Raw genomic sequence first — 27,313 nt, 5'->3', positions numbered from 1 at the left:
CCAAGGACTCACTTTTTACTATGTGTCACATATTTACATGTAGTTATATTGTTAACTTTGGTATCATTCTGCTACATGAAAAATCATGAGGGGCAAGAGATCATTCAGGCATATTTCAAATACCTTTAAATATTTTGCAGATCATCAGGTTATGGGTACTTGTATTGTGCCTGATTTGGCTGAAAACATTTACAGGAATTCACACTTTTAAAATGCCTCTATTCTCATAAAGCCATGCTGCTTCTATCAGACATGTCACAGATCATTCAACTTTGTTAATTAAGCCAGGCATTCAGAAAGCAAATACTTAAACAGGAGTAATTCCTCACCTTCTACCTTCCTTATTAATAGCACAGTTAATCCTTCCATCCATGGTAATTCCATCCAGCAGAATTTAAAAACTTCCCATAGCAACACAAGAGAAAGACCATCATAATATAGATTACATTGTTTATCTGTTTTCACAAAACCCATATTAAAAACCAAACATCATTAAGTTTTTTAAAACCCATTTATTCACATTATCATCCTCAGTGAATGTGATGCAAGCAAGATGTTCACAACTGCCAACAGTAAAATAAAAAGCATTGTTTTGATTGGCTGCATTTGGTGGAAGAAGCTGGTAATGTCATGTGAGGATGAATCAACTTGGCATTCATCGCTGTGATACGTTTTGCAATAATCATAACTGATGCAGTGCATTGCTATAGCATATTATGTGCACGTGGAACAAAATGGATGCCTTGCAGATGGATACGCCAATGAGGAAAGGCAAAAGAGAGACAAAAAGACACTTAGGGAAACAACAAAAAGAGAGCTCTTCTTTCAAAGTCTGACAGCACTCAGGAGACTACATATTTAGCTTCTACAGATGTGAAGCACTGATCTTAAACCACGGGACTTTTATTGCTGGTTTTATATAATATATGGTTTGCCCAGGACTTTTCCCACTCACTTTATCCTATCATTAGAATTGAAATCTTATTCCACAGCCTTGCACAATTCTTTCTTTCATATGATAGACGTAAAGGGAAAACAATTCAGGTGGCCTACACTTGCAGCTTACTGTTGTTTCTTAAGCGTCCTCTGAAAGGTATTCAAATATATGGGGAACTTCCCTCCAAACTTTGAGTTACTATGTGGTCACTCAACTTTCCTGACTCTGAATCACAGGGCAGTTATCAATTGTTGCTGCACCAGACGAAGGACAGACCAAAGTTGGGAAATAAATGTGTGTCAGAAACCATTAGCTACAAACACATTACAGGCAATATGCAACACCGCTGGTTGCATATTGACCTTAGGGGTGTTTCATCTCTATCAGCATGCCATGCTACAGCACATGAACACATATAGTCATCTTTACAACACAGAGCAGAATTTAAGAGACTCACATAATTGCCTGCGAGAGGGAACAGGAGCACTTCCATAAGCTGTGCCCTGTAAATAAAACACATTTTTTTGGAGCGAGGGGTGTTAGCATCAACAATCACAGGATTTTTTAAAAAATGAAAAAAAAATTGATGGCACTGAAGAGAGAAAGAAAGACTTCCGATAAATAACGCATCTTGTTTACCAAAGGAAGGAAGAAACTGCAGCATACGACAGGCACCTTCAAAGTTGTCAGAAGAGCTGGGATTACATATTAATGTGGCCTCTTTCAAAAACAGGATTCATTATACTGGATGTTTAACAGAAGCAGTGAGACTCTCTTTGCTTCAAATAAATAGCAGTACTCTACTATACAGTTAGTTCCCAATGTCTTTACAATACTTCAGTGTATGTTTGAATGAATCCTTTATCTACAACCATCACACACAAATTCTGTTTCTGTAAATGATCAAAATATTAATGATACAGGTCTGGCTCTATCATTAGGCAAAGTTCAGGATTTATCTCAAACAGCAGGTACTGATAGTAGTAAGGAATTAGAAGAAAGATCTGCACATATATTTAGTCTGCTTTTTTCAGGGACAGTGCTTTTAGAACACTGTCCCATCACCATATTCAAGAAAATTGAAACTGCCAATCAAGATGGCTTTTGCACATGGAACAAGGAGGAAACTACTCTGAATGAACATGGAATACCTGTTTTAGGAGTCTTTTTTATTGGCTTTCATATCTACTAGAGTGAAACCCATTGGAAGATTTTCTCTTTTACCATCTTCTGGGATTCAGCCTTAAGCTAAAGATACCCACGCTCTCCCTGTCTTCTGTACAGAACAAAGGTAGAAAATATATTACTCTCTGTTTGTTGTTCCCTTTAAACTCTTTTTGTCTTTTTCCTGACAGTCTTCTATATTCATTTATTCAACAACTGCCAATCCAACAAAAAGCTGATATACCCCTGAGCATCATCTCTGTATTTTTTTTCTTCTTCCTTCCTTCTTATCTGTTTCTCTCCCTTCTCTGGAACAGTCTTAGTGGTTAACCATTACATTGCCATTTTCTCCAGTTTCTCAACCAAGGATTTCTTGGGGAAAGCACAGACCTCACACCTATTCTGGCACCGCCCCACCCCAACTACCTGAAGCTTTTAAAATAGCATTAGTTATTTGGACCCATAATTACACATACCACATTCCTGAATTTTTGAAAAATATGCAAGTGTTGTATCCATCTCTTTCAACAGTACGTCTTTTCACAGAGTAGCATCTATCCTAGCAGAACGTGGTTTGTTCAGCGATTTTCAGCTACATTTTCATCAGTCATTTATGATCTAGACATTTATGATCTAGAAGGGTTTGTTCCCTGAACTCCAGAGTTGTAGAGAGATTTAGTGTTGTAAATCCTAGGAATGCTCTAGCACTCTAAAGCAGTGAGTATTGCTATGAATATACACATGGCACCATAGCATGCTAACATCTTCATTGCTGACCTAAAAAAAAAAATGCTTGCTCAACTCATGGCTCAAGAATTTAATGCTCACAATAAATGAAGAGGCCAGACACAGATTTTGCCTAAAACAATTATGCTTTAATTTCTGGGAATTAAATTAAGGTGACGGGAGATAATGTTGATGTTGGTTTTAGCTGAGGTACAGGTATCAACCTTCATCTGACTTTCCTTGGGCAAAACACTTTACCCTGAGTAAAATCATCTCCATGGGTTGCTCACTCCAGCCAGACATTTTCTGGAAAGACATCCCAGCAACATTTCTTCCCAAGCCTAAAAAACGTTACAAGAGAGAGCAAACTCACAGGTTAGTTCCAAGAGAGCCCTCTTTCACAATCTCTCATCTCAGAACCTAGAGAGAGACCATTCTAGTGACTCCTTTCACCTCAAAAGTGAAGTGCCAAGGCAAACATAAACTCTTCTTCTCCCCACAATACCTGCCAATGACAACCTATTTTATATGCTCACTGTCTTAAGCCAAACTCCAATCTCCCTCAGATAGGAGCATGGGGTAGGGAAAAAACTACTTGGTAAGAAAAAAATCCTTCCCAGGCCTAATAAGTAATCAGCATTCACTTGTACTGCTCTAAGGACCAAAACGTTGCCAATCTCCAAAATGGGCTGTGGAGAGGAGAGACCAGCCTTATATAGAGCTGGCCACATCCCCTCCTCCATGTGCCAGGACTGATCCAAACGCTAGGCAACATATGTTACAGGCTGGTCCACAACTACTAAGGATTTCATCCCACAAATTGAGGGTGGGAGAGTAGAAAGGAATCATCTTCTAAGAATGAATCCAGTGGCCTTTTGCTTCCAAAGGAAATGTGGAATTTAACAATAGTTCTCATCCCACCTTAAATACCCAGTTTCAGCCTTTTCTATATGTGCAGGGAGAGTAGTGGAGTCTGCTGCTCTCCAGATTCACAAGTCTTTGTCTTTATACACTGTAAACTGAAATCCACCGGAAACAGTCCTGTATAGTTTAATGGGTTCCATGGAATTCTGTCTTTAAAGTGAATAGAAGTGATAACTTCCCCCCTCTCACTTCCCCTCCCCCTTGTGGGATGAGGTCGTAAGACCCCAAACCTCCCCTTTGTCTTAAACTGTTTTGCAGCTTGGTCTCAGATTCTCACATTTGTCTCTATGAATGAATGAATTGTTTATTGTACTAGCCATAGGCCATGACATAAATTATACAACCTTTAAAAGTATAATATGCACTTTCCAATACAAGTATTAAAACAAGTTCCGTATACATCTGTCTCTATGTGAAATATATTGATGACAACTGTATTCATTGTGCTCATGGAAGATAATCACTTGGGAAGTTGCACTAGAATTTCAGGAACTTCCACTATATGATCAAAGTCCCTGTTTTTAGCATTACTGTTCAGTTGCACAACACAATCTCCATCTTTTCTTGCTGTTGTTACTAAAATAACTCATAAAAACATAATGTTGTTTCCTCTTGTAATTTTAAAATATGTGCAGAAAGCACAGAAATGTATATGAACAAGTATCAAAAAGTATAAAATGTCATTGGGAACAAATTGTTGAATGACATATCCAATAGGCCTGGGTAACAACGGAAAAATTTGTTTCTAAAATCGATTCATTTTTTGGGGTTTTTTGCGTTTTGATATTTAAAAGAATTCCGATTTTTTTTAAAAAAAAAGTTCGATATTTACGAAATTTCGTAAATGGTAAAAAAATTACAAAACAATAACGAAACAATAACAAATTGATTCGTTAATGGCGGCCGCAATCGCACAATACGCTAAAAAAACTTCTGAAGCTTCCCTCTCCCTCTGTTGTTGACTGTTGGTGTGATATTATAATTTTTTTTCACTAATTAAACAAAAAACAACTATAAAACTTGCCCCAGACATGCGGAAATAATAACGAAACGACCTCAAACCAATAACTAAACGAATACATAACAAAATACGAAGCATTTACGAAATGAATTGAAAAATTCATTTCGTTTTTAAGTTGCTCCAGAATGGTTCGTTATCGCTTCGTTAACAAAAAAATAACGAATTTTTAACGAATTACGAATTAACGAAACGAAACCGCCCAGCCCTAATATCCAAACATCCAATTGGATATCTAGCAATACAAAGAAGTAGTCAATGGGCTACTCAGCAATCCAGAATGAAGTACAAGACATTTGAAAAAGCAGAAAATTTAGCACAGATTACATGAGGAATGTGGGGAAACCTTTTACATATGACAAATTAGATCCAAGAGTTTCTAATATCACAACCAGAAGTTTTGACAACTGGTCTGCTTCTCACATTGGTCTGATTCTCACATTGGAGTACACAATGGATTGTGCACCATTTGTGTTTGCAGTTAACTGCCTAAGAGATTATTAGTTCATAAAAAATGATCCAGGTGAAGTTTTTCTCTAGTCTTGATAATCATGTAAATCATCTCTAAATTGACCCTTAAATGGCTCATTCCATTGAATGTTTACTCAGGCTGGATCTACAGCGCCATATAATCTGGTTCAAAGCAGATAATCTGGGATCAGAAACTGGATTATATGGCAGTGTAGATCCAGCCTCGAGTTCCATAGAACTGACAGTCTACTTGGTGTGCAAAGGATTATCGCTAATGGCCTGAACATTAATATACCACCGAATCATGGTATATTCATGGTGTTTTGACTCATCAGTGATTAGTTGAATCACTGGGTCTACTTTTGTTGGAATTAACTCATAGAATTAAGGTCATTTTTATTTACAATTTTGTCTCCCTATGGTGGCTAAATGAATGTATTTACTAAAGATGATCAGGGTATTGTGAGAGCACGCTAGCGTGCTCTCCATCACTCCCTTACTCTTGTTCATCATTGCTTTGAACTTAATTATGCTGAACCAACTGTACATCCTCTTCTTGTAGCAGTCACTCAGTATTAAATCAAGTGTGTTTGATTACCCAAGGCATGCCAGATAGAATGAGGATTTTATACACCAAAGCAGTATGTTATGTTGTTTCTTTCTCCAAATTCATTCATGCAGTCAGTCATTTGTATCTTTAAAAAAACATTTGGCACAAGACAAATCTCAGATCGCCTTCTTAAAAACAATATCAATGTTTAATCCATTTCAGGCCAAAGCTTGGCATTATTTTATTTTAATATATCAGAAGATGGAATGAAGAATGCTACAGAAAACTCTCAAGGGAATGCAGCATTATTTAGCAGAGGTTTTCTGTTTTACCTAGACAAGTTCTGCTCCCTGACAGTGTTTACACTGATGATTTAGTAAGCCATCCAGCTTAGGTGACTCTGATGCTTTGTCTCAAGGGGAAACACTGTAAAAAACCAAGGGCTGCTTTTATTGTTGTTGTTTTTTTTAAGAAGAAAAAGAATAGAAAAGAGGGATCCATAAAGTGCTCTCTTTAATGAAGAAAATACAAGATGTGTAATTGATTGCTCTTTGATGTCTGGCAACAAAGCATCATATAACACTGCCACATGAATGTATTATTGTTTTCTCTAATATGTATGTATACATCTATAAGAATTTGTATCTGTGTGTCAAATATAGAAGAAATAGTCAAGTTCTAGGATTCTGGGGACCAACTGTCTGTCCTGAAGACCCAATGTGGACAAAATCATCCCCAAAATCCCAAAATTTAGAAAAAGTTAAATCAAGTCTTTGTTTTGTTTCACTTTGGGTTTGGTTTTAAAGTGGGCAAGGGGGAGTTACAAGGAAACCCAGATTCCTGGAGCTTCTATGAGTTTAAAAATTGCATAGAGAGATGGTAGGTGCTTCTCTGGACATCTTGAAAAAGAGGTTGGGGTGCTTTAGTTAGAAATCCTGCACTGAGCAGGGGGTTGGACTAAATGGCCCCTGAGCCCTCTCCCAGTTCTATGATTCTATGGCTTTATTATTGTGTGTCTCTTTCTGGCATTCTATTAATGACATATTTCCAGCTTCAAAAAATCCTTTCCCCATTATTCTATTTCTTTCCTAATGCTGCAACCCTTCCATCTGGGCAACATTTCCCACCTTCTCATTCTGAGACTGAAAACAAGCCTAGCTAAGGAGGAAATACCCTTCCACTAAACTATGTTCCTCCTATCTACCCCATCCCCTGCATTATCATTAATTGGTACCATTATTGGTGCATAGATTATTTCCAGATTAACATGGATATTTGCTTTTAGCATGCATGAAGAGAAGTCAAAATATATTAGTAGGAAATATATCCTATTTATCATTTCTTTATATATAAAAATTAGGCAATTTTTATTTAATATCCTTGAAAAATGCATATGACATCACAAATAATAAAACTCATTGGTTATTTTCTCTCAGATTTTTTTAAATTACACATTTAAATAAAAATCAAATGAAAATAGCCTCTGGAGTAAATATAGCAAAAACCATTGCCACAAGTACTAAAATAAATCTCTTCCTTCTACAAATATCTTTCCAAACAGTGTGATAACCGATTAAGAAAGACATATTTCCATCTTAAAATCAGCTGTAAATATTTTACTAGGAGAGTCTTGGCACATTTTCAGCTCTAAAGCAGAAGGAAACATTTGCCTAAGATTTCAGCAATGTGCTCTGAAACTTGAGGTGGACAACCCTAAAGAATATAATACTATAATGAACAATGAGTTTAACTACCTGCATAAATGCTGCTTCTTCTACATGACTGACATCTACAGATGGTATCAACAGATCAACAGCTTTTAAGAAAATACTATGTCATTAGCAGTTGTCTGAATCTACTGCTGATAAATTTTAAGCAAGTCAACACTTACTTGACTATTCCAGACGGATCCTTCTTCAAAAACGTTATCTTTCCTGCCAGCATTTAATATATGATCTTTTGAAACACTGGCTGTCCATCCTCCACCTACTGAAATACCCTTCAGCTAACAGTGTAAATCATACATTAGCTAGGGTAAGAGGCCAAAACCGAACATGAAACAGAACTCCAATATGACACCTGTAGACACATACCAGCGAGCATTCATTTGGCTGTGGGGGATTGTTCTGTCAAGTAAGATATTTGGTCTCCCTGCCAGATTCCTTCTCCTGATATTTCATTCTGAGCTGTCTCAGGATGAAGCTTTAGCTTTGCTCTAGGTCATAATATTTCTGTTTGTGATACTGCTATACTCTCCCAAAATTCATTTAAAAGCAATCAGAGAAATTCCCTTCTTGCTGCTTTCTATCACATACTAAATGTTTCATATTAATTTAACACCTTGCTTACAAGAAAAATACAAGCTTTCACCTTAGCCTTGTTTTTTTTTTTAATAACTAGAGAAAAGACACCTTAGGAATTCATTTTTATGGCATTCAGAAATAATCTATATCAAAGGAACAAAGGAATCTGATTTAGACTGGTCGAATATAGGTCACCTAGCCCAATATTTCTTTTGGCAGGAGATACCCATGGTCTTTCTTACCCCTTACCATCTGCTTCACTTAAATTAAGATTTCAGGGACAGGGGCATTATGCATGAAAAATAGTTCTACTCTGGTATAACGTGGTATATGGTCCCTCATATTCTCTATCATCAATTGATATATGAGACATGACTTGACACATCAATAAAAAGGGAAGAAAATGAAGAATGCTTCCCCATTGCACATGAAAGTGAGGTAGATTGTGCAAACAGATGAAACATAAAGGTCTATATGAGGGGTTTAACTATATGGCTGTAGTGCTGAATTATGGTCTCTGCCACTTTTTTTCTGGCACACACCCTATTTTTTAACAAATCTGTAGATACATCATGGTAATCTCTGTGCTGAATATCTGTTCAACTTGTTCTTGCCTAGTGAATATGAATGGGAAATGTTGATTTTTTTTAAAAAAAAAAAAAGAGCATGCAAAAATGTGTAAGTGTTGGAAAGAATTTGATCCTCTAAAAATGAGAATCCAAATTTCAGTCCTATCCAGAGTAGATTTTATTGAATCAATGAGACTTACACAAGTGCTATTTATTATTGAGTCACTCTACTCTGATTTACAACTGGAAAGTAAAACCTGAACCCTTTACCTGCCCCTAATTAAGAAAAAAGATCTGATCTTTGAGTCAGGAAAAACAAAGAAGATAAGGCAAGAACTTGAGAAAATTGACCCAATAACTAATATTATTTTTCAGATCATGAATCCTAACCATAGTTTTGTTTTTACCTTAGACTCACCATAAATCAAAAATGACTTGAATGTACACAACAATAAAGTGGCAAAATCATATTGTGTGAGTATGCAGGAAAAAACTGTCGTTGTTGTGACACCCTCTTAGGGCCTATGTATTAGATTCCATTTCTACAGATCTATTATTTTAACTTGAACATTTGAGTGTCCATATAGAAAAGCAGGGTATAAATTAAACAGATGAACAAGCGAATCTGTCTTATGACATCATATGAGGCTAGGATCAGCGGTTCCCATGAGTGAAGGAGGGTGGAACCAGCATGTCACCACCATCACAAGAAACTTCCTGTGTTGCCTGCTTCTATGGAGGCAAGTGGCAAACTCCACGTCCATGTAAACTCATGCTTACCCCATGTGATCAGCCTCCTGGTGGGAAATGCAGACAATACAAGGCAAGGCGTGGGATGCCGAATTCTCCATGCCTCATGGTGAAGCACAGAACCAACCTCATCAAATTATTTAATAATTATTTCGAGTGTAAATTATCTTTCACTTTTTAATTTTAGTGAGGACAGGTATCCTGCAATGCAGCTACAGATTTGCAATCTAGAGTTACAGGCCTGGAATTCCTCCATATTCAGTCGTGTTATGTATTCATGACTATTGTCATGATAATAAGTACTCCTCCAAACTCACTTTGAAGTCCAAGTAGTGCCTCCAAGGTCTGTGGTGCAGGTAAGTAGTGCACTTCAGGACTGTGAAATTGCGCCTCTCCTAGCCCTGAGTTATGGGTTGACCCCAGTTCAAAGGCAGAGACTTGTCATGAGGCTGATTCTTTGGGTTATTGATAATAAGATATATTATATCATCAGTCATTTTGATTTATTATGTGCTATCCTACCCTATGGGGTTAGGCAATATTTAATAAACAAACAAACAAATAGTATTCCTAACAAATAGAAAATGAAATCAGAATAAAATGTAGTTCTGCAACTCTTTTGTCATTTTAAAGTGCCTTACTACGTAAGAAGAATATTGAATACCACATGCTAAGTGGTTTTATCTTATGAGAGCAGGACTAATGGGAAATAATACAGGAAAAGTGGAAAAGTAATCCTGATAGTTTCAATACATGTTTTCAATTTGTATACCTATAAGATTCAAATTATTGAATAGGATCACTATCTTTAGATTATGGCCAAAGCACAATGACCAGAGGCAGGAAGTTAATTTTAAAATTATCTGTGTCTGTCCATGCTTTAAAAATGCCTTACCCTTAAGGTTTAATCAGCAGGAGTTAGTATAATTAAAAGGTAAGCTGACTAATTGTGGCCAAAATGCCAAATGGAGATGTTCAGGGTAAGAATGTCACCTCTGACTGTTTTATTTGACTTTCAACAAACACAATTGCAATAACTATTTGTGGCCCACTTTCTTCATAGCCAAAGTTTTTCACTTCAATATTCATCAGACTGTTATTTCTTACATGAATGAACTGCCCTCATGGTCTGAATCTATGAGTAACTGAAGCAGGGGTTTGATTAAATTAATAGATGTGAACACTCCCACTTTATGTGGGTGTTATATTAAATCATAATGAAATATTTAAATAGATGAGTGAGTTAGATCTTCCTTTGTCAAAAATTTGGTCAGATCAAAAGGAGAGAGCTTCCTGTATGCCTATGGTAGGAGTGTAATAAGCCACATGCACTGCCAAGCTACATTATCCCCCCTCCACCACTACCACCCTTCAACTCCATACAGTTATAGCATTTCAAAACAACTGTAACTGCCATCAATGCATTCTATGAAATACAGAAATCTGTAATTTAGAAAGAAAAAAGACCAGAGGATTTTAAATACCTCATGGACTACAAATCACAGGAATTCCTTGGAAGGAGTCGTGGAATTTAAAATAATTTCAAAGTGTTGAATCTATGCCATGTGAAACAGCCCTAAGATCCAGAGTGGGTCCACTGTCCTGTCGATATGGAAGTCTCCAGCAACCACTGTCTCCAAGTATCAATAAAGCAGATAGATAGATAAATTTTATTACAGTCCAGAGACCCTTATTACACTGTAGCATATAAGTTATACAGGTAATGAGATTAAGAACATCCAATGGATAAAATCTGCAAACAGTTAAAAGCTGCTTAAAATACACGTTGGCTAAAAACAAAGGTAAAACACTACAAGAAGTGCCAGCATGTTTCAGCTTCAAGGTATGTAGGTAATGACATTAAGAACAACCAGTTGATTGGGCATACAGATGGGTAAAATTTACAACAGTTAAAATTGCTTAAAACACATGTTGGCTAAAACATAGGTAAAAGACTTTCAGCCTGTGTCTAAAATTGGGAAATGTCTAATTCTGGCTGCCTCAGAAAGAAAATTGGCAACCACTAAGATCACATGGGGAAGGTTGTCACTAAGGGTCAAAAAGCAATATTTAGTTCAACATCCTTTTCACAATGGTGCCCATATTAGGAATGTTCCAGTTTAGCTAAACTTTCTATCATGACATAAGAAAATAAAGGTTGAGGAACAGACGGTGAAGGCAATCTCAATTTGCACTTTTAATTATGTACACTGGTTATTAGACTGAATTTATAAACTAATTAAATAATCTTTGAGAAGTAAAAAGAATAAACAAGCTTTAGAAAGTATACAGGGATCGTTACCAATGAGGAAAAAGAGGTAGTTCACCTTATATATCACTTTCTCAATGCAGTGCATTCAAGGGTGAGCAGTTCCTCCCGCCCACAAATTTCTTAATGGAAATTTAATAGTGTATTTTTGTAAATGGCCTAATTAACATTTTACATAAATGTGCTTTACAATTAGATATTAGTGTTTTGTGCTCCAGAGGCTCAGTAATGTGTTCCCTTGGATAATTTTTACAAATAACAAATCCTGCCAAGATATTGCTTGTGAAACCCAATGGGGTTCTTTCGGGCAAGGGAGCGGATTTAAAAATTAAAAATTCATTAAGAATTCCACTTTCACTTCACCTTTAGAAGGTGGCGTCTCAATGACATTTGGCAATGAAAAGAGAAGTAAGCTCATGCAAGGCCTTTTACAATGTTTCCAATGACTAAGCCTTCAGCGGTCAATGATGTCAACATATAAGGTGAGTTGAAGACATACAAGACATCGTATAAACCAAGGTATTATTTATATAATCTAGCTATTTGAAATGGTTAGTTCCATTTCAGGATAGGGCTTGACTTTTTTAGAAACATGAACTAAGTTATTTATATATTTTATTTATTAGAACATATAAGTATAACCCATCCCCTAGGAACCAATGTAGTGAATTGGCTTGAGTGCTGGACTACAGAGTATGAATCCTTACTCAGTGTTGAAACCCACTGGGAGACCCCGGACACTTCACACTCTCTTCTGCTTCAGAGGAAGGCAATGGCAACTCTCTTTTGAACAAATCTTGTCAAGAAATCCTAAGGGTTGCCATAAATTGGAAACAACCTGAATGTCACAGCAACAATTACCGTCTCGCCACACATCAAAGGATCTTCCAGCACCATAGAATATAATTCATTTAATGAAATTAAAATAATAACATTATTATTTTAACAGACTAAAGCCAAAGTCAGTATTGTGAGAAATGAAAATAAACCACTTCAAAGATAACTTAAGGCCATGCTCATCTGGAGAAAATCACACTAACCCCAAACATTAGCATCAATCCATTAAGAAAATTGACAGCAGGAGGACATCAGCATGTCCATCAGGAGGTAATGCCTATTGTGTACACGTTAGTAAAGAAGCCTAAATCTCACAACCCCTGAGGATGCCTGCCATAGATGCAGGTGAAATGTCAGAAGAGAATGCTTCTGGAATATGGCCACACATTCTGAAAAACTTACAACCCAAGCCTAGGATTGCCCCCTTACTAATGTGAGCAGCTGCTCTCTGCTATCACAGAGTGAAAGTTGCTTTTGAGATAATAGGGATGGATATTTTAAAAGCCCAATGTGCTATTTAGCAGATTTCAAACAATATCTGTAGAAATCTATATATAATTATATGGTGTAGCATTTTCATCTACTGGAAGCAGTTTGTTTAATTCTGCTGTAGAAGAAGAAATAGTTTTGTTTATAAAACTTTTATCATAATTTAATAATCTTTTTTCTTCCATTGTACAATTTGTGTGAGGAATAAAGTTCCTCATTTTGGAATAGTATCATTAGATTTTTTTTGTCTCACAAAAATGCATAGGTCTTAAATATTTCTGTGTGTTTATCTTAGAATCCTTTATGTGTTTATCGACTTTGTGGTGGAGGAGGCAAATGGGAGAAGACACAACAATGATCTCAGATGAGCAACATTCTGGAGAATTAAAAATAAAATCAATTTCAAACTCTACAGCCTTGAAGTGTTTGCTAACATAGTATACGTACAAGCAGACATAGCAGGTTTTGCTTCTGTCCAGAATATATGTTTCATTTTTTTCATTAGAAGATCCAAGCATAACGTATTTTAAGCCATGCCAGAGCAAATATTTCAAGATTATCCATCCCCTAAATGCCTGGTGGCATCAAAATTCAACTCATTGTTGGCATAAATACAACATTGCTCAATTGGAGGGAATTCTTTATCTCTTGATTCCCACTGCAGGCCATTGCAAGAGAAATGGGGTGCATTGAGCTCTAGTAGGAAAACATGGATGGGTGATTCCCTCAACACTCGCATTTCTGCAGAAATCTTGTAATCAATACACACCCCCTTATTCTAAAACTCAACTGGCACTTCATGAATGTTAGAATACAAAACCCACCAGCAGCACTAACAACAAAATCCCTGTACAACTATAATACAATTGCATCAAACAAGGACATTTTTTGTTCTGCTCTTGTTACAGCAATGTTAAATGAATTTTTTCCCAGGATGGAAAACAACATATATCGACAGTTTGAGATTATGTTTGGGGAGAAAGTTTGTTTGGTTTTTTTTTAAAAAAAAAAAACAAACAAAAACATTTCTTATATGGTTGCCATGGAAAACAGCCCCACTGCTATCTTTAAGATGAACATGGTTTTAGCAATAATTGATAGGAGATTTTTTGTAAACTGAGGTATGGGGAGAGGGAACATTTTGAAAACACTAATTTACAGGCAATAGTACAAAGTAGTACAAAATATATGTATGATTTTACATGTGTCTAAAGTCAAATGGGAATACATGGCGTCTTTACTGCAATACAAAGCAGAATTTGAAAAGAATCTACTATATATACTGACATATATGTTGAACATATTTTTGGGGACAAAAATATTGATTTTGATGTGGCCCACAGATAAGTTGAAGGTCATTCTATCTGAGTTAAGAATTCCTTACTTTGACTGTTGGATACAATTGTTGGATTGATTTTTGACTAAACTGTTTAGAGTTATACTTGAGTATGTACTATATGTTCTCACAGCATCAAGAGGTTACAAAGGAAGAAAGGGGAGGAATGCTTCATGCCACTATAGTAGTTACAAAGAGGGGGCTTCTTCAGATGTTAAGGGCTAATGTCTATCAGAAGGTACAAAGCATTCCTTCTATCACTCTGGAAAACTGGTCTAGCTTCCAGTTATCAATTATTGTCCTCAAGTATCTCCAAATAGCTGGGGAGTTGGGGAAGGGGGAGGGAATGATACAAATGACATCGTCAGCATATTCCTGTTTGGCAATTTTCATTCCTATAATCCCTTTGTCCTCTCTTATCAATCTTAATAAAGTCTCCAGTGCCATTATGAACAGCAAAGGGGAGAGGGGCCAACCCTGTCTGGTGCCCTTTTTTATTCTTAAAAGAGGATTTGGGGGGGGGGGGGGGGTTAGGATGTTTGGGTGTTCTCCCAGAAGGTTCCGGGAGCGCATCTGGACACCCTTCCCAGAAAGCATGTGCTTTCTGGGGCATGTGTGGTTTAGGACCTGGGAACATTAGCGTTTCTAAAATGCAAATATTTCCGTTTAAATGGCTGTCTGGATGCACCCTCAGCAAGAATTACAGAAGTTTTTAAAGAAAAGGTTTGAGAGAGTATTGTACTGTTTTTAAAGGGTTTTTACTATTTTTAAAACTCATTTTAGGTATAATTTAAAATTAATATTTAAAGCTTAACTTAATATTTAAAGTTGAATATTGTGAATAGCTTAATCCTGTTTTAGTGTTTACTTTGTATGCATAGGTCCAAATTTTAGGGAATGAACAGGGCATAAATGATGATGATGATGATGATGAGTGCATGAATGAAGCAAAGGAACACATTGCTTTTTTCAAGGTTTCTGCAAATTATGTGTAAAGATATCTGCTTAAAATTACAGCAAGGCACAAACACACATGGCCAAAAAGACACAAACAGCTCAACTGATACTTTTAATTTGTCAAGGCCCATGCTATAAGGCACCACATAGCATCTGTTATGTGATTTGAACAATATGCACAATTTCTTGCAAACACAAACTTTCTTGATATTGACAGAAAATAGTTTGCATGTCTCACCAGAATGAGATTCTTTTTAGTTTCTGGTTGTTGCTTATAGAAAGATACAGATTTGGATTTGCATCTCTATTGCTGTTTATATAAAGTGGTCAATGGCAAGGTTTGTGCAGAAGACTTCTAAAAGTCTTCTGCAACAATTACATTCAATATCTGACAATTACATTCAATATCTGAAAACATGTTCCGTATATTTCAATGTGAGCTTCTTGTCTTTCAAGTAAGCCTATGATTGAAAAGTTAACATTTCAAGTGTCTAACATGTCAAGGATGCAAAGAAGTGTAAAAAAATATATTTAAAAATGAATGTAGGGGTAAGGGGTGCATGAAAGGTTTCATCCTTTAAAAGGCAAGTTTTAGCAGCTTGACAGTGCAATTGCCTGTTGTTTCAATTTGATTGTGTGTCAGGATATCATTATTACTTGTCTTGCTTCTGCTACAACTCACATTTGCATTGATGATGATTTTGCAAAACAACATTAATGAAGAGATGTGTATTGTTAGGAAATGACAAGACTGCCAAGGAATTGTTTCAGAGAAGAGGTTTTGAAAGACAGAATGAACCCACTCAAGAAACATTCTCTTCCCCATGTGGATGAGAGCCCTCCTCTTTATTAACTTGCATTTAGATCTTGCTGTTTCTCTAATAAGTTCAAAATCAGGACACACAGTTCTCCATTTATATTACAATCTCACAATAATCCTAAAAGGTAGGTCAAACACGACTGAGGCAGGGATTCAAACTTGTAGACAAGAGGTAGATGAGAGATGCAAAGATTGATAGACAGATATTTAATTATTTCATTTTAATTCTGACTGCTGCCCAACATGATGGCCATGTTCCAGAAGCATTATCTCCTGATGTTTGGACCACATCTATGGCAGATATCCTCAGAGGTTGTGAGGTCTGCTGGAATCTAGGCAAGTGAGGTTTATATATCTGTGGAATGTCCAGGGATGGGAGAAAGAACTCTTGTCTGTTTGAGGTAGGTGTGAATGTAGCAATTGGCAACCTTGATTAGCATGTAATGGCCTTGCAGAAAATAGCCTTTTCTCCCTCCTTCCTTTCCTCTCTTTCTCCTCCTTCCCCTCCTCCTTTCCTTCTTTCTACCTTTTTCCTACAAGTCTCTGACAAGCCCCCCCCCCCAGATAGGAAGGGAAAACCCACTAGACCCCCAAGAAAGATAGGAGAGCAAACCCCCAAGACATATAGGAAAGACTATCCCACCAGCCCCCAAATAGGAATGCCAATCCCTCCAAATGGTGGCAAGTGGGGCACTTGGCGCGTCACACCAAGGGTTCCACTGGCCACATGTTGCGCAGTCCTGAGGTAGGGTGACTTTGAATAACAGACTTCTAAGAGCTTCTGCTCAAGTCTTGAAAAGCTCCCCCCCCCCTCTCTCTATCTATATATAAAAGGAAAAAAAAGATGGAAGATGTTCTCTCATTGCTAAACGGAGAGGAGGGATTAAGTTAAATAAAATCAACATCTGTTTATTGTGGAAAGATACTCTAAGGAAAATATCTACATGCCTAAATCTTGTTAATCATAGCTGCTTTGAACACATATTTGCTCCCTGAAAAAAAAATAATGAGGAAACAGGATTCACAAATTATTAACTAGGAGAAGAATACTTGGCATCTCTCCCTTTTAAAAAAAGGCATTGTAGCAGAAGGACAAAGCTATTTGAAAGGGAGGGGTGACAACTTTAGAGATTATATTTAAAGCTTTGGCCTATAACTAACTGTTCAAAAAGCTGTAATGGTATATGTTAATTCCTTTTTACACATAAGGAGCCGTACCAGATGGCAGCATAACTGTGGAATTATAATAATCAGGGAAACACAAAGCATTAAACACTATATTAGTGAGATAAAAGAACTGAAATTCTATGCCTTGTTAAGAAACCAACTGTATGGCAGTACCCATAGCATAAATCTTCATAAAATTCCAAGTTGTAAACAATGTTACTTGGCCAGATAAGCACAGCATTTTAAAAATCAAACATACACAAGGACATAAGTTGAAGTTTTCGCAGAGCTTCTGTTTTATCTTCCATGGGTAGATTTAATTTCAAGCAGAGTATTGGATCATCACAGCCAAAGTAAGGGTAGCAATCTGAGTGCCAGAAGAGGATAGGGGTTCAAATTATTGTTGAAGGCTTTCATGGCCAGAATCACTGGGTTGTTGTAGGTTTTTTCGGGCTATATGGCCATGTTCTAGAGGCATTTCTCCTGATGTTTCGCCTGCATCTATGGCAAGCATCCTCAGAGGTAGTGAGGTCTAGCTCCAGCAGACAAGAGTCCTTTGTCTCACCCTGGTCATTCTACAGATATATAAACCCCCTTTTCCTAGTTCCAACAGACCTCACTACCTCTGAGGATGCTTGCCATAGATGCAGGCGAAACATCAGGAGAAATGCCTCTAGAACATGGCCATATAGCCTGAAAAAACCTACAACAACCCAGGGGTTCAGATTCTTGCACAGTTGTCAACTGTACCAGCTTTCCTTGGGTCAATCCTTATTTCTCATCATAGCCTGTCCCACAAGACTATTGTGCAGGAATAAAAACTGAAGGAGAACCAATTACATTTCATGTAAGATATATGAATACTAACAACTGCAAGCTACCCAATAAAATACAATGATTCAACTAGACCCATTAACATTGCTTCTGTCAGAATAGCTGAATCCAAATTGGTTTTAAATCTAAAATGCTAGGCTTCTGAGAAAATTCATTTCAAGTGCATGCTAGAAATCATGCTAAATGGGAAAAAATCTTTATGATATGTGAAAGATTTGTAGGACTATGGGGTCCACTTGCTAACTACAGACCTCAAGCAACCTCTATTCTGTAGGGATCTCTAATGCTAAAAAGTACTTAGCCTTCTGGTTTTACTTCTGTCCTAGAAGTCCTGCATATAATCCATAGTGCTGCATTCAGGATCATTTTGCAATTTGGTCAAGGATGATATAACTTTCTAGGTCAAATCTGCTAGTTGTTGGTAGCCTGGGATGTGACACAGTAATGAAAGTTTCATTCTCAACCATAATTATCCATCCCAGTAGTGCATATTTTCTTAAAGGCTATGAATACATATATCTATGACATTTTAGAGCTATATTTAGTATTGGATCCAGATTGGCATGAAGAGTTGTTTCTTTTTTTTTGGGGGGGGGGGGGGGGGTTGAGGGGGCAGGGATTTGTGAGTGGGTTACAAAAAATTTGCTTCTGTAACAGGCTTAAATATCTCAATTAACACAAACCTGTGTGCTTTGAGGGGCAAAGAAGAACTTATAGCAGAAAACAAAGCTACTGATCCTTCCATCCTACTCAACACCTGGCTGTGGTCATGGGTTAATTACAGAAGCATTCATTATTAGTAATAAAATCTGTATAGCTTTCTCTTATCTGAAATGCTTAGGACCAGAAGTGGAGAGAATTTTGGGATACGTGCATAGACATAAGATATTTTGAAAATTGGAACAAAGTCCAAACACAAAATTCACATAAACGTTATAATATATCCCTAGAATACCTGTATATAAAATATTTTTAAAATAATTTGCTCATGAAATCAAGTTTGAGTACATTGAGCCATCAGAAAGCAAAGCTGTCACAATCTTGGCCACCCACATAGACAATTTTAGATTCTGGAGTATTTTGAATTTCATAATTCTTGATATAAATGATTAAACATGTAGTCCCCAACAGTTCAGTTCAGCATTTCTAGGGACAACAGAGAATCTGTTCAATATTTTTAGTTTGTTGATGTGGTATAACACTGGTGTGCAAATTGTAGTTCTTAACCCAAATTGCAAAAGACCTCTACAAATGATTTCCTTAGGTCTTTGCCTGAGTGCACCTCACCAACAGTAGTTCAACAGACAAGCTAAGGAGAAATAGAGGCATCGGAAAGAAAGAGGTCAAGGGAGAGAAATCATATCACAAGAATGGGGAGGTGGGTTGTTGAATGAGAGCAAGAGGTGATAGTGAATCCTAGGAACTGGGAGGGAAGGAGGAAGCTAAGGGAACACATTGATTGGTGCCTTGCCCAGGAGTCTTTGTTGGTTGCTCTATCAATTAAGTATTGGAAATTGTACTACACAGCTGATCTCTCAGTTGAATTAGAGATTTATATCCAGGACTTTCATATTGCCTGCAGCAGAACCCATCATAACTGGACAATCTGCACCCTTGTCTTCTGCCTAGAAATGGCTCAGAAAAAATGGATTCAGGGCCATGCCTTGAGATCTGGCAGCCTAAAGGTATTATCACCAAATCTGGGGAAAGACCTCAACATTTCTGCTTCCATTTTGCTATTTTACCTGAGTTTTGACCAAAAAAACAAACAAACAAAAAAAACAAACCCAAACCCCATCGGAAAGAACTCTTTTTTTCTTTCCCACGGTTTTAGCAACTCTCATATTTTCATATCTAGCTAGTATATATTGGCGTGTGTAATTTCTCTCCTTCCTCTCATCCCACACAAATATAATTCAACAGAAACATCACGCTCATTCATTCAGCAAAGTCAAAAGGAATTAATCTGAGCACAGGCTCATCCAGAAGAGTGTCAAAATTCATCATTCTTCTGAGGAAGTTGAACAATTTAGGAAATAGCTGTGTTCTCTTCTGATTTAAAAATCTAGATCATATGCTGGGTTCTCACATTGAGGATTTGTTTCAGGGATGCTCAACCTAGCCTCTTGCTCTTCTTTATAAACTCTCTGATACACTCTACAGGTCACACTGTGTCATATCAACATGTTGGATCTTTATGCAGCAGATAAAGCAGAGGGGTGACCTATTTTTTTTAAAGAAGGAAAAATATAACTTCTTATAATGAAATGTTCCTTTCACATGAAATAAAATAAGAAAAATCTGCAAGTAAAAGAAAGGGAAGTCATCACCTATAAGAGATAGGTGTGCTCTGAATATCAAAAGAAACCATAGAAAACATGCAGATCCAGCATTTCTAATGAGTGCTACCTTTGAAGGGTACAATTATAAAAACACTGTTATGATAGTGGGTCAGTAGGCAGTGATAATATGTGTAGTTCATCTTTCATACACAGGGAAGCTGTATCACTATCTGCTGTGATATGTGATGACTAGAAACATGAAGTGGACTCAGCCATGACTGGCTTCGGTTTTATAGTCCCTCTTGCCCTCTCTCAGTGTGTGTGTGTGTTTGAGAAGGCAAGAGAAATGCCAATACTCAAATAGGTATTTCTACTGTGGAGAACCATAAGAGGTCACCCACCTGGGTCCATATAGCAAGTGCTAGGTAAGGTGTCAGCTCACATCAGGTCGGTAGCTCCCTGGGAAATTCCAGAGCAAACAAATACAGCAATCAAAAGACCATGCTGATTCCAAGCAGCACACAGAATAAACAAATAAAGTAATTAAAAGGCAGACAAAAGAATAGGTCAAAGATCATAACAGATCAGATCTTCTTGTTGTGTATCTTCAAGTGGTTTTTGATGTATGATGATTATAAGGTTTACCCAGCAAGATTTGTTTAGAAGGGTTTGCCTTGGCTTTTCTCTCAGTTTAAGAATTCTAGTCCAACACTCAAATCACTACACCACACTGTCTCTTAAATCAGGTTCTACTGAATTATACTTAACCTGTGGGGAAGCTAGAGAAAGCATTCAGTATTCTATATGATTTGCTTGGTTAAGTCAACAAACTACCAATATTTATTTGAGTATAGTGTGCCATCAAATGTAATGCACATCTCAATTTTGGAGGTGTGCATTGCAAAAAAAAAATGCTGTCAAGTGTAATGCGAGGTGATGGTGCAATCCTCTGCCTGGTCTTCCTACCAGCCTTTTCATGGCCACCATCAGCTTCCCACCTGCCTTTTAATAGCCAAGGCTGCTTCCCCCTCCTCTTTCCACAGCTGGGATCTCCTGCACAACAGTGCAGATGGGTTTAGGTGTGCAATTTTAATGCACCATCAAATATAATTGACACCTCAATTTAAGCAGTGTAATTTAGCCAAAAAAGGTGAGTGATAAATATGGTAAACTCTCCTTGCCCAATCTATCCAAACCTGATGAAAGCCCCATTTACCCATACTCTTATCACTGACAAACTGGATTACCTTCTCTCCATTGCAGCTAATGACCAGTGGGTGAGGGGGTGGAGTTATGATTGTAATAATAGTGTTACAATGATTTGTTTGTTTGCTTTATTTTTATCCTGTTTTTTTCTAATATAGAGATTCATGGCTTGATAGTTATCAAGAATACAGAAGAGTTACCTAAATTTAGCTCCCCTCTATATTGCCACATAACCCAGATTATCAAAGCAGATAAACCACATTATCTGCTTTGAACTGGATTATATGAGTTCACACTTCCATATAATCCAGTTCAAAGCACATATACTGGACTTTACATGGCAGTGTAGAAGAGGCCATAAATGATTCATATTTATGATCACTACTTTTATCACAATGTTGATGCTATCGCAATAGCCATAATACCACCTCCACACTAATCTATTTTATTGGGTATCAACTATATAGAGAGAATGAAGTCTATTCTGTCATCAATCAGAAAATGAGTGAATGATGTGTCAGATTGGGTCGGTATCAAGCCAGGAGTGATTACTGATAAATAATACTGGCCAGAGTCCATTATTGACCAAAGGTGAGACACCAGGTAAGCCAATTGTAGAAGAAATATCAATAAAATATGAAATTGAGAAATACAGCATATTAACCTGTTGTCATTATCAATCATTCACAGCACATAACACAAGAAATGCAAGATATTTTCCATAAGATATTTTCTGCAGCTTTACACTACTCCTAAGTAGTCTTTTTAAAGTGCCATCATGTATTTGGTTAGGAGACTCTGCTTCAGAACTCTCCCTCCTGAGGGCTGAGGGCCTGTCCGGACAGTACATTTATCCCATGAGCTGCTGTAGCAAACAGGAAGGTGGCCAGACACCATTCCCTCAAAATAGAGGAGCAATCGCTACAAACAGCAAAAAACATGAGATTTTCAGGTGCAAGAATATTCCGGATCTGAAATGTAAATCCACATCTTCAAATGTCTGTATGTCCCTGGGATTTTTTACCTAGGTTTTTCCTGGATTTCGGATGTTTGTTCCTGATTACTCAGGTCCAAAAAGGAAGGCAACAGTTGAGTAGAACGCAAAAACTTTGTGTGCCAGAAACTTCATGAAACATGTGGAGGGCACATTTTCTCTTGCCAAGACAAAGTTTTTGACCCCTTGTTGATACTTTACATCTTTTCACAGAAAGAGCAATCTGGAACAGACATGTATAACCCAGGAACAGTAATCGGTTGTTCTATACCACAAGTACACAAACCCAAAAACAGAAATCTTTTGTTCCATGCTACAAGTCTGCACAGATGGCCAGGCAGGCTGGCTCTAAAAAGTGTCAATATCCCAAAGTTCTGTTTCTGGCTTGAAAATGTTTGTTCCTGTATGATTGTGTAACACTGACTTGGGCAGAAGTGGTCCCACCCCATTAACTTTGTGTGTCAAAAACTTCATGAAAATGTGTGGATCACAAAGTTTCTGTAGCCATGACAAAGAATGGAACTTTTGCATTGATTAGCCTTTTTGCATCTTCAGTTTTCATTTTTAAAAAAAACACAGAAGTTTCTGGCAGATGTCCTGCGGTGCCCATCTTGTGAGCTGCAAAATCCTGAGACAAAACAGCAAGTATGGACAATGGAGGAAGAAATCCTGAGACCAACAGCTCTGTAGCTGGACCTCCTCTCAGGTCCCTTTTTTTGCCCCTGACTAAGGCACATAATTTAGTGCTATCTGGAACCACCCTAAGTTTCAACACAATCCCTTGTGAATCGAGTATAGAAACTGCTAGCTGAGAATTCTGGTTCTACATTTCATGAGGACATCTCCAGAAGAAGCAAAACATTTAATGTAATTAACTTTATGAATGGTTCCAGCAGAGTTAGGTCAAAAATTGTCCAGTGTTGTAAGCCACCACAATAGACTAACGATAAGGTGGAGTTCAAATTCCAAATTCCAATTTTTGCGGGAAACCCTTGAGTAAGATAATTCAGCTGGGGTTTCAACTCTAAGAGTACAATAACTATCTCTCCCATTCCATTCCACTGTTGTTACTGATTTTGTGTTTGCATTTTTTCTCTTGTCCTCATCTACACGCCTACTCACAAGAAACAAGAGCCCTCTGAAAAAAATCTTTCATGAAAAAACTGTGAGAGAGCCACCTTACAGTTGCCCTAAGTCCAAAATGACTTGAATACAAACAAAAGCAACAAAACAAAAATGCAGTGGCTTTTTTTTTTGTCGTATCAGGAGTGACTTATGGTGTGAGAGAATTGGCCGTCTGCAAGGACATTGCCCAGGGGATGCCTGGATGATTTGATGTTTTTACCATCCTTGTGGGAGGCTTCTCTCATGTCTCCGCATGAAGAGCTGGAGCTGATAGAGGGAGCTCATCTGCCTCTCCCCGGATTCGAACTTGCAACCTGTCGGTCTTCAGTCCTGCCGGCACAGGGGTTTAACCCACTGCGCCACCGGGGGCTCCTAATGCAGTGGCTACTACCTGGTTACTTTGTGTTGCTTTTATAGGAGCTACTCCCAGACTAGGAAATGAGGGGGAGTGATGAGGCATCACTATAACATTGCTCCAATGTGGATACATTTCTACAAATGTCGCATACACTTTCAGAAAATTGCCCCCTCCCCCTGCTCACACAGCACTGTTCCACACAGGCCAAAAATGTGGTTTGAACCAGCATAGAAACTGCTGCTTCTGAATCACATTTTGTTTATATGTGGCTGCCCTGTGCCACCTCAGAAATGTGGGACTGGCCACACAGTCCAGCAAAGCCAACACTCGTTTGGCAGGGCTGGGCATGGGCAGTGCCTTCTTAGCCTACCTTCACCTTCTTACCCTCCCCCCCCCCATCAAAAAACAATGAAAAGGCCTTCTTTGCATTGCAGAATGGCCTATAGTTCTGGAATCTCCATTACTCAGGACATGACAGTTTTGGAATGAGAAGCCCGTTTCTTCCTCCAAAGCGCCATTGCATCCTGTGTGATGCAGATCCATTAACTATAGACCCTGCTGAGATGGTAAGGGGGCTTTTTCATCATTGCCGGGGGGGGGGGGGGGGGAGTGCAGCGAAGCTTGGGAGGCACAGGATGGCTGTGGGGATGCCATCTGGGAGGATCCAGACGTGGTGTTTTAACTTGGGGTCAAGCAGGATAAAACGATTAGCATTAGCCTGGGTGCATCATTTGGACACCTCAGGCTAATGTGAGTGCTACAATACATTTTGGGGCAGTGCAAATAGGATCACAGAGAGAGAGAGATACACACAGAGACCTAGCTCTGTACTTGCAACCCTATTACCTCAACACCACTGGAGATACACAGGCAAGAATAATCTTATGAACTGTATTTCAAATTGTTGTGCAATTAACTTGAATAACTTTCCAAATTGTCATTCCATTAGAAGGGGTGCATTTGTTATTAAGCTAACATACCAAGAAACCATGACTAGAAAAGAATACCACATTGGCCATCTGATACAGATTTGTTTGCTCAGTGCTTGGATTAATATTTTATGTTTTTAATTCTGACACTTTTCCAGAGGGAACCGTCAGGAAACAACTGCTCAGGCAGCAACATGAGTAACAGGGAAACTCTAGAGAGCCAACGAACATGTAGTGACAAGACCGGTATGCATTGGAGATGCTCTTGAAGCCATAAAGGAGGGGAAAAGACTTGCTGATTTTCCCAGTACATCAAGAGATAATACCAACCTCAGTGGATCCCATAAACTATCCAGCTGCAGGACTATTCCATCAGATTCTTATAGCAGAGTGATTTCTTTTTTAAAACAAGTAATAAGTAAAATTCACACTTATTTTTGCATGCTTTTTAATTTTTATTTCCTACCATCACGGTGTTTTGAGCACAGCTTTCTGATTTTTTTTTGTCCAAAAAGTGTATCACAAAATGTGTCCTTCATAGGGATACTGAGAAGTCTTGTCCATGCAGCAAGGCAGTAGTTATCTTACCATAGTTCTTCACAATTGCACAACTAGAATTGCACACAGTGCTAACAATTTCTTAATATTGATTAACTCCCTCCAGACTTAACACTTCTCATCTCCCACTCAAGGATGGTGTATGTATATATAACATACATACACACATCCCCCCCCCCCTTCCTGCTATCCTTTCCCTTCTAGCAGATACCTCCCTTCCTATACTCCAAAGAAACCAAAAGCTGCTGGGTTTTGATAGCCACCATTGTGTTGCAGCAGAAAAAAACTGACAGCGGAGCCCATGACATTTTGGGTGTCCAAACCAACTGAACCAGCAGGATACTTTTTTAAAAAAAACAGATCCATGCACAAGCCTAATACACATACAACGCTCACACATCTTATTGTTATACCCAAGAATGAGAAGTCAGGTTTATAACCCTACTAATTTGTACCTTTGTTCTGATCCATCAACAGTCACAGGAGAAGCAAACACAGCACCACCCAGTGGCTCAATCCGAGAGACATTATTTAATTTTCCTATAATGTGCTTGCTCACCAGTGGGCTTTGAATTTTCCTATAATGTGCTTGCTCACCATGCTTTGACATGTTGCTGCAGGCCTGACAGCTTTATGAGAATACTCTGCGCAGATACCAGGTTTAGTCTTTCCCATTAATGGATTCTTTGGGTATGTTGATATCCATGCTTGTTTGTGAAAGAGTGCTATAGCTAAACAATATTAAGGAGAATGGTAGCCTTAACTCAGAGGAAATAAAAGTAGATAGGATTGAAAAATGGGAGCTTAAAGGAAACAAGAAGAGAATAGTTAACAATTTGGTTGCTGTACTAGATAAAGTGTTCTCCCATCATAGGCTGCTTAGTCTTAGACACCAGACATTTGCAGTGTATTTGAAAATGGCACTGGATCTTGAAGGTAGACAGAACTACTTATATGGTTCATGAACATTTCCCAGTTGAAGCAATATCCTTTTCCTCCCTGTCTATAATTTGTTGCTTATCTCTCAGCTCATTACATTGCCAGAGCATGTCTCTTACAGTTCTGTTACATATCAATAACTCAGCTGTCATGAGATAGCCCATTATCACTCATGTAAATTATCTTTGCCACTGCAAGGCTCACAGTGAACCCTATCCGTTTCAGATGGAAATCACTTGAAATCTCACATCTGATAGACAATGTTAAGCAAGTTATCTTATGCATCCCAGTTTACCTAATGGATAAGTCAGTAAATTCAAATACATTATATTCCAAACACCATGTTTGAAGCCACTGGCCATTTCTCCAAACATTAAAAGATGATAGCATCAGCAAAAGACTGAACTACTCTGGGTTTTTTTCCAGACAACATTTAGAGATATTTGCTTACCACTTTGAATCTGAAACCATGTTCCACTATTTTTAAAAGGCGGGAAGGTTAACCACTCTGGCGGGAAGGTAACGGTGCTCCATGCAATCATGCCAGCCACATGACCTTGGAGGTGTCTATGGACAATGCAGGCTTTTCAGCTTAGACATGGAGATGAGCACCAACCCCCAGAGTCAGACACGGCTGGACTTAATGTCGGGGTAAACCTTTACCTTAAAGTTAAAATGTGCAAATCAATCTATTTTGGGTACATGCCACATTTTCGTGCCATTGCCCTTAAATCCAATACATATTTTCCAAATTAATAATTCTTTTGTTTAAATGTTTTATAACACAAAACCTCCAAACTG

The 27,313-nt window shown here is 37.9% G+C and overlaps 1 protein-coding gene across 5 annotated transcripts in view; it reads right to left on the bottom strand.

The window, feature by feature from the left end:
• The window catches only part of CCSER1 (coiled-coil serine rich protein 1), a 796,797-nt gene that overhangs the window by 168,018 nt on the left and 601,466 nt on the right, over positions 1 to 27,313 (bottom strand). The window contains exon 10 of one of the 5 annotated variants that reach the window (XM_060779236.2): positions 1,395 to 1,440. The exons of 3 other annotated variants lie outside the window; for them this stretch is intronic. In XM_060779236.2, coding sequence (XP_060635219.2) covers positions 1,395 to 1,440 — 46 coding nt within the window. Of the gene's footprint in view, positions 1 to 1,394; positions 1,441 to 3,081; positions 3,169 to 27,313 lie in introns of those variants that run through there. One more of the 5 variants, XM_060779238.2, reaches the window with a different exon arrangement.

Source organism: Anolis sagrei, chromosome 5 (genome assembly GCF_037176765.1).
Source record: "Anolis sagrei isolate rAnoSag1 chromosome 5, rAnoSag1.mat, whole genome shotgun sequence".
Taxonomy (NCBI): domain Eukaryota; kingdom Metazoa; phylum Chordata; class Lepidosauria; order Squamata; family Dactyloidae; genus Anolis; species Anolis sagrei.
The sequence above is the reverse complement of the archived record's forward strand: the minus strand, read 5'-3'. Positions and strand labels throughout refer to the sequence as shown.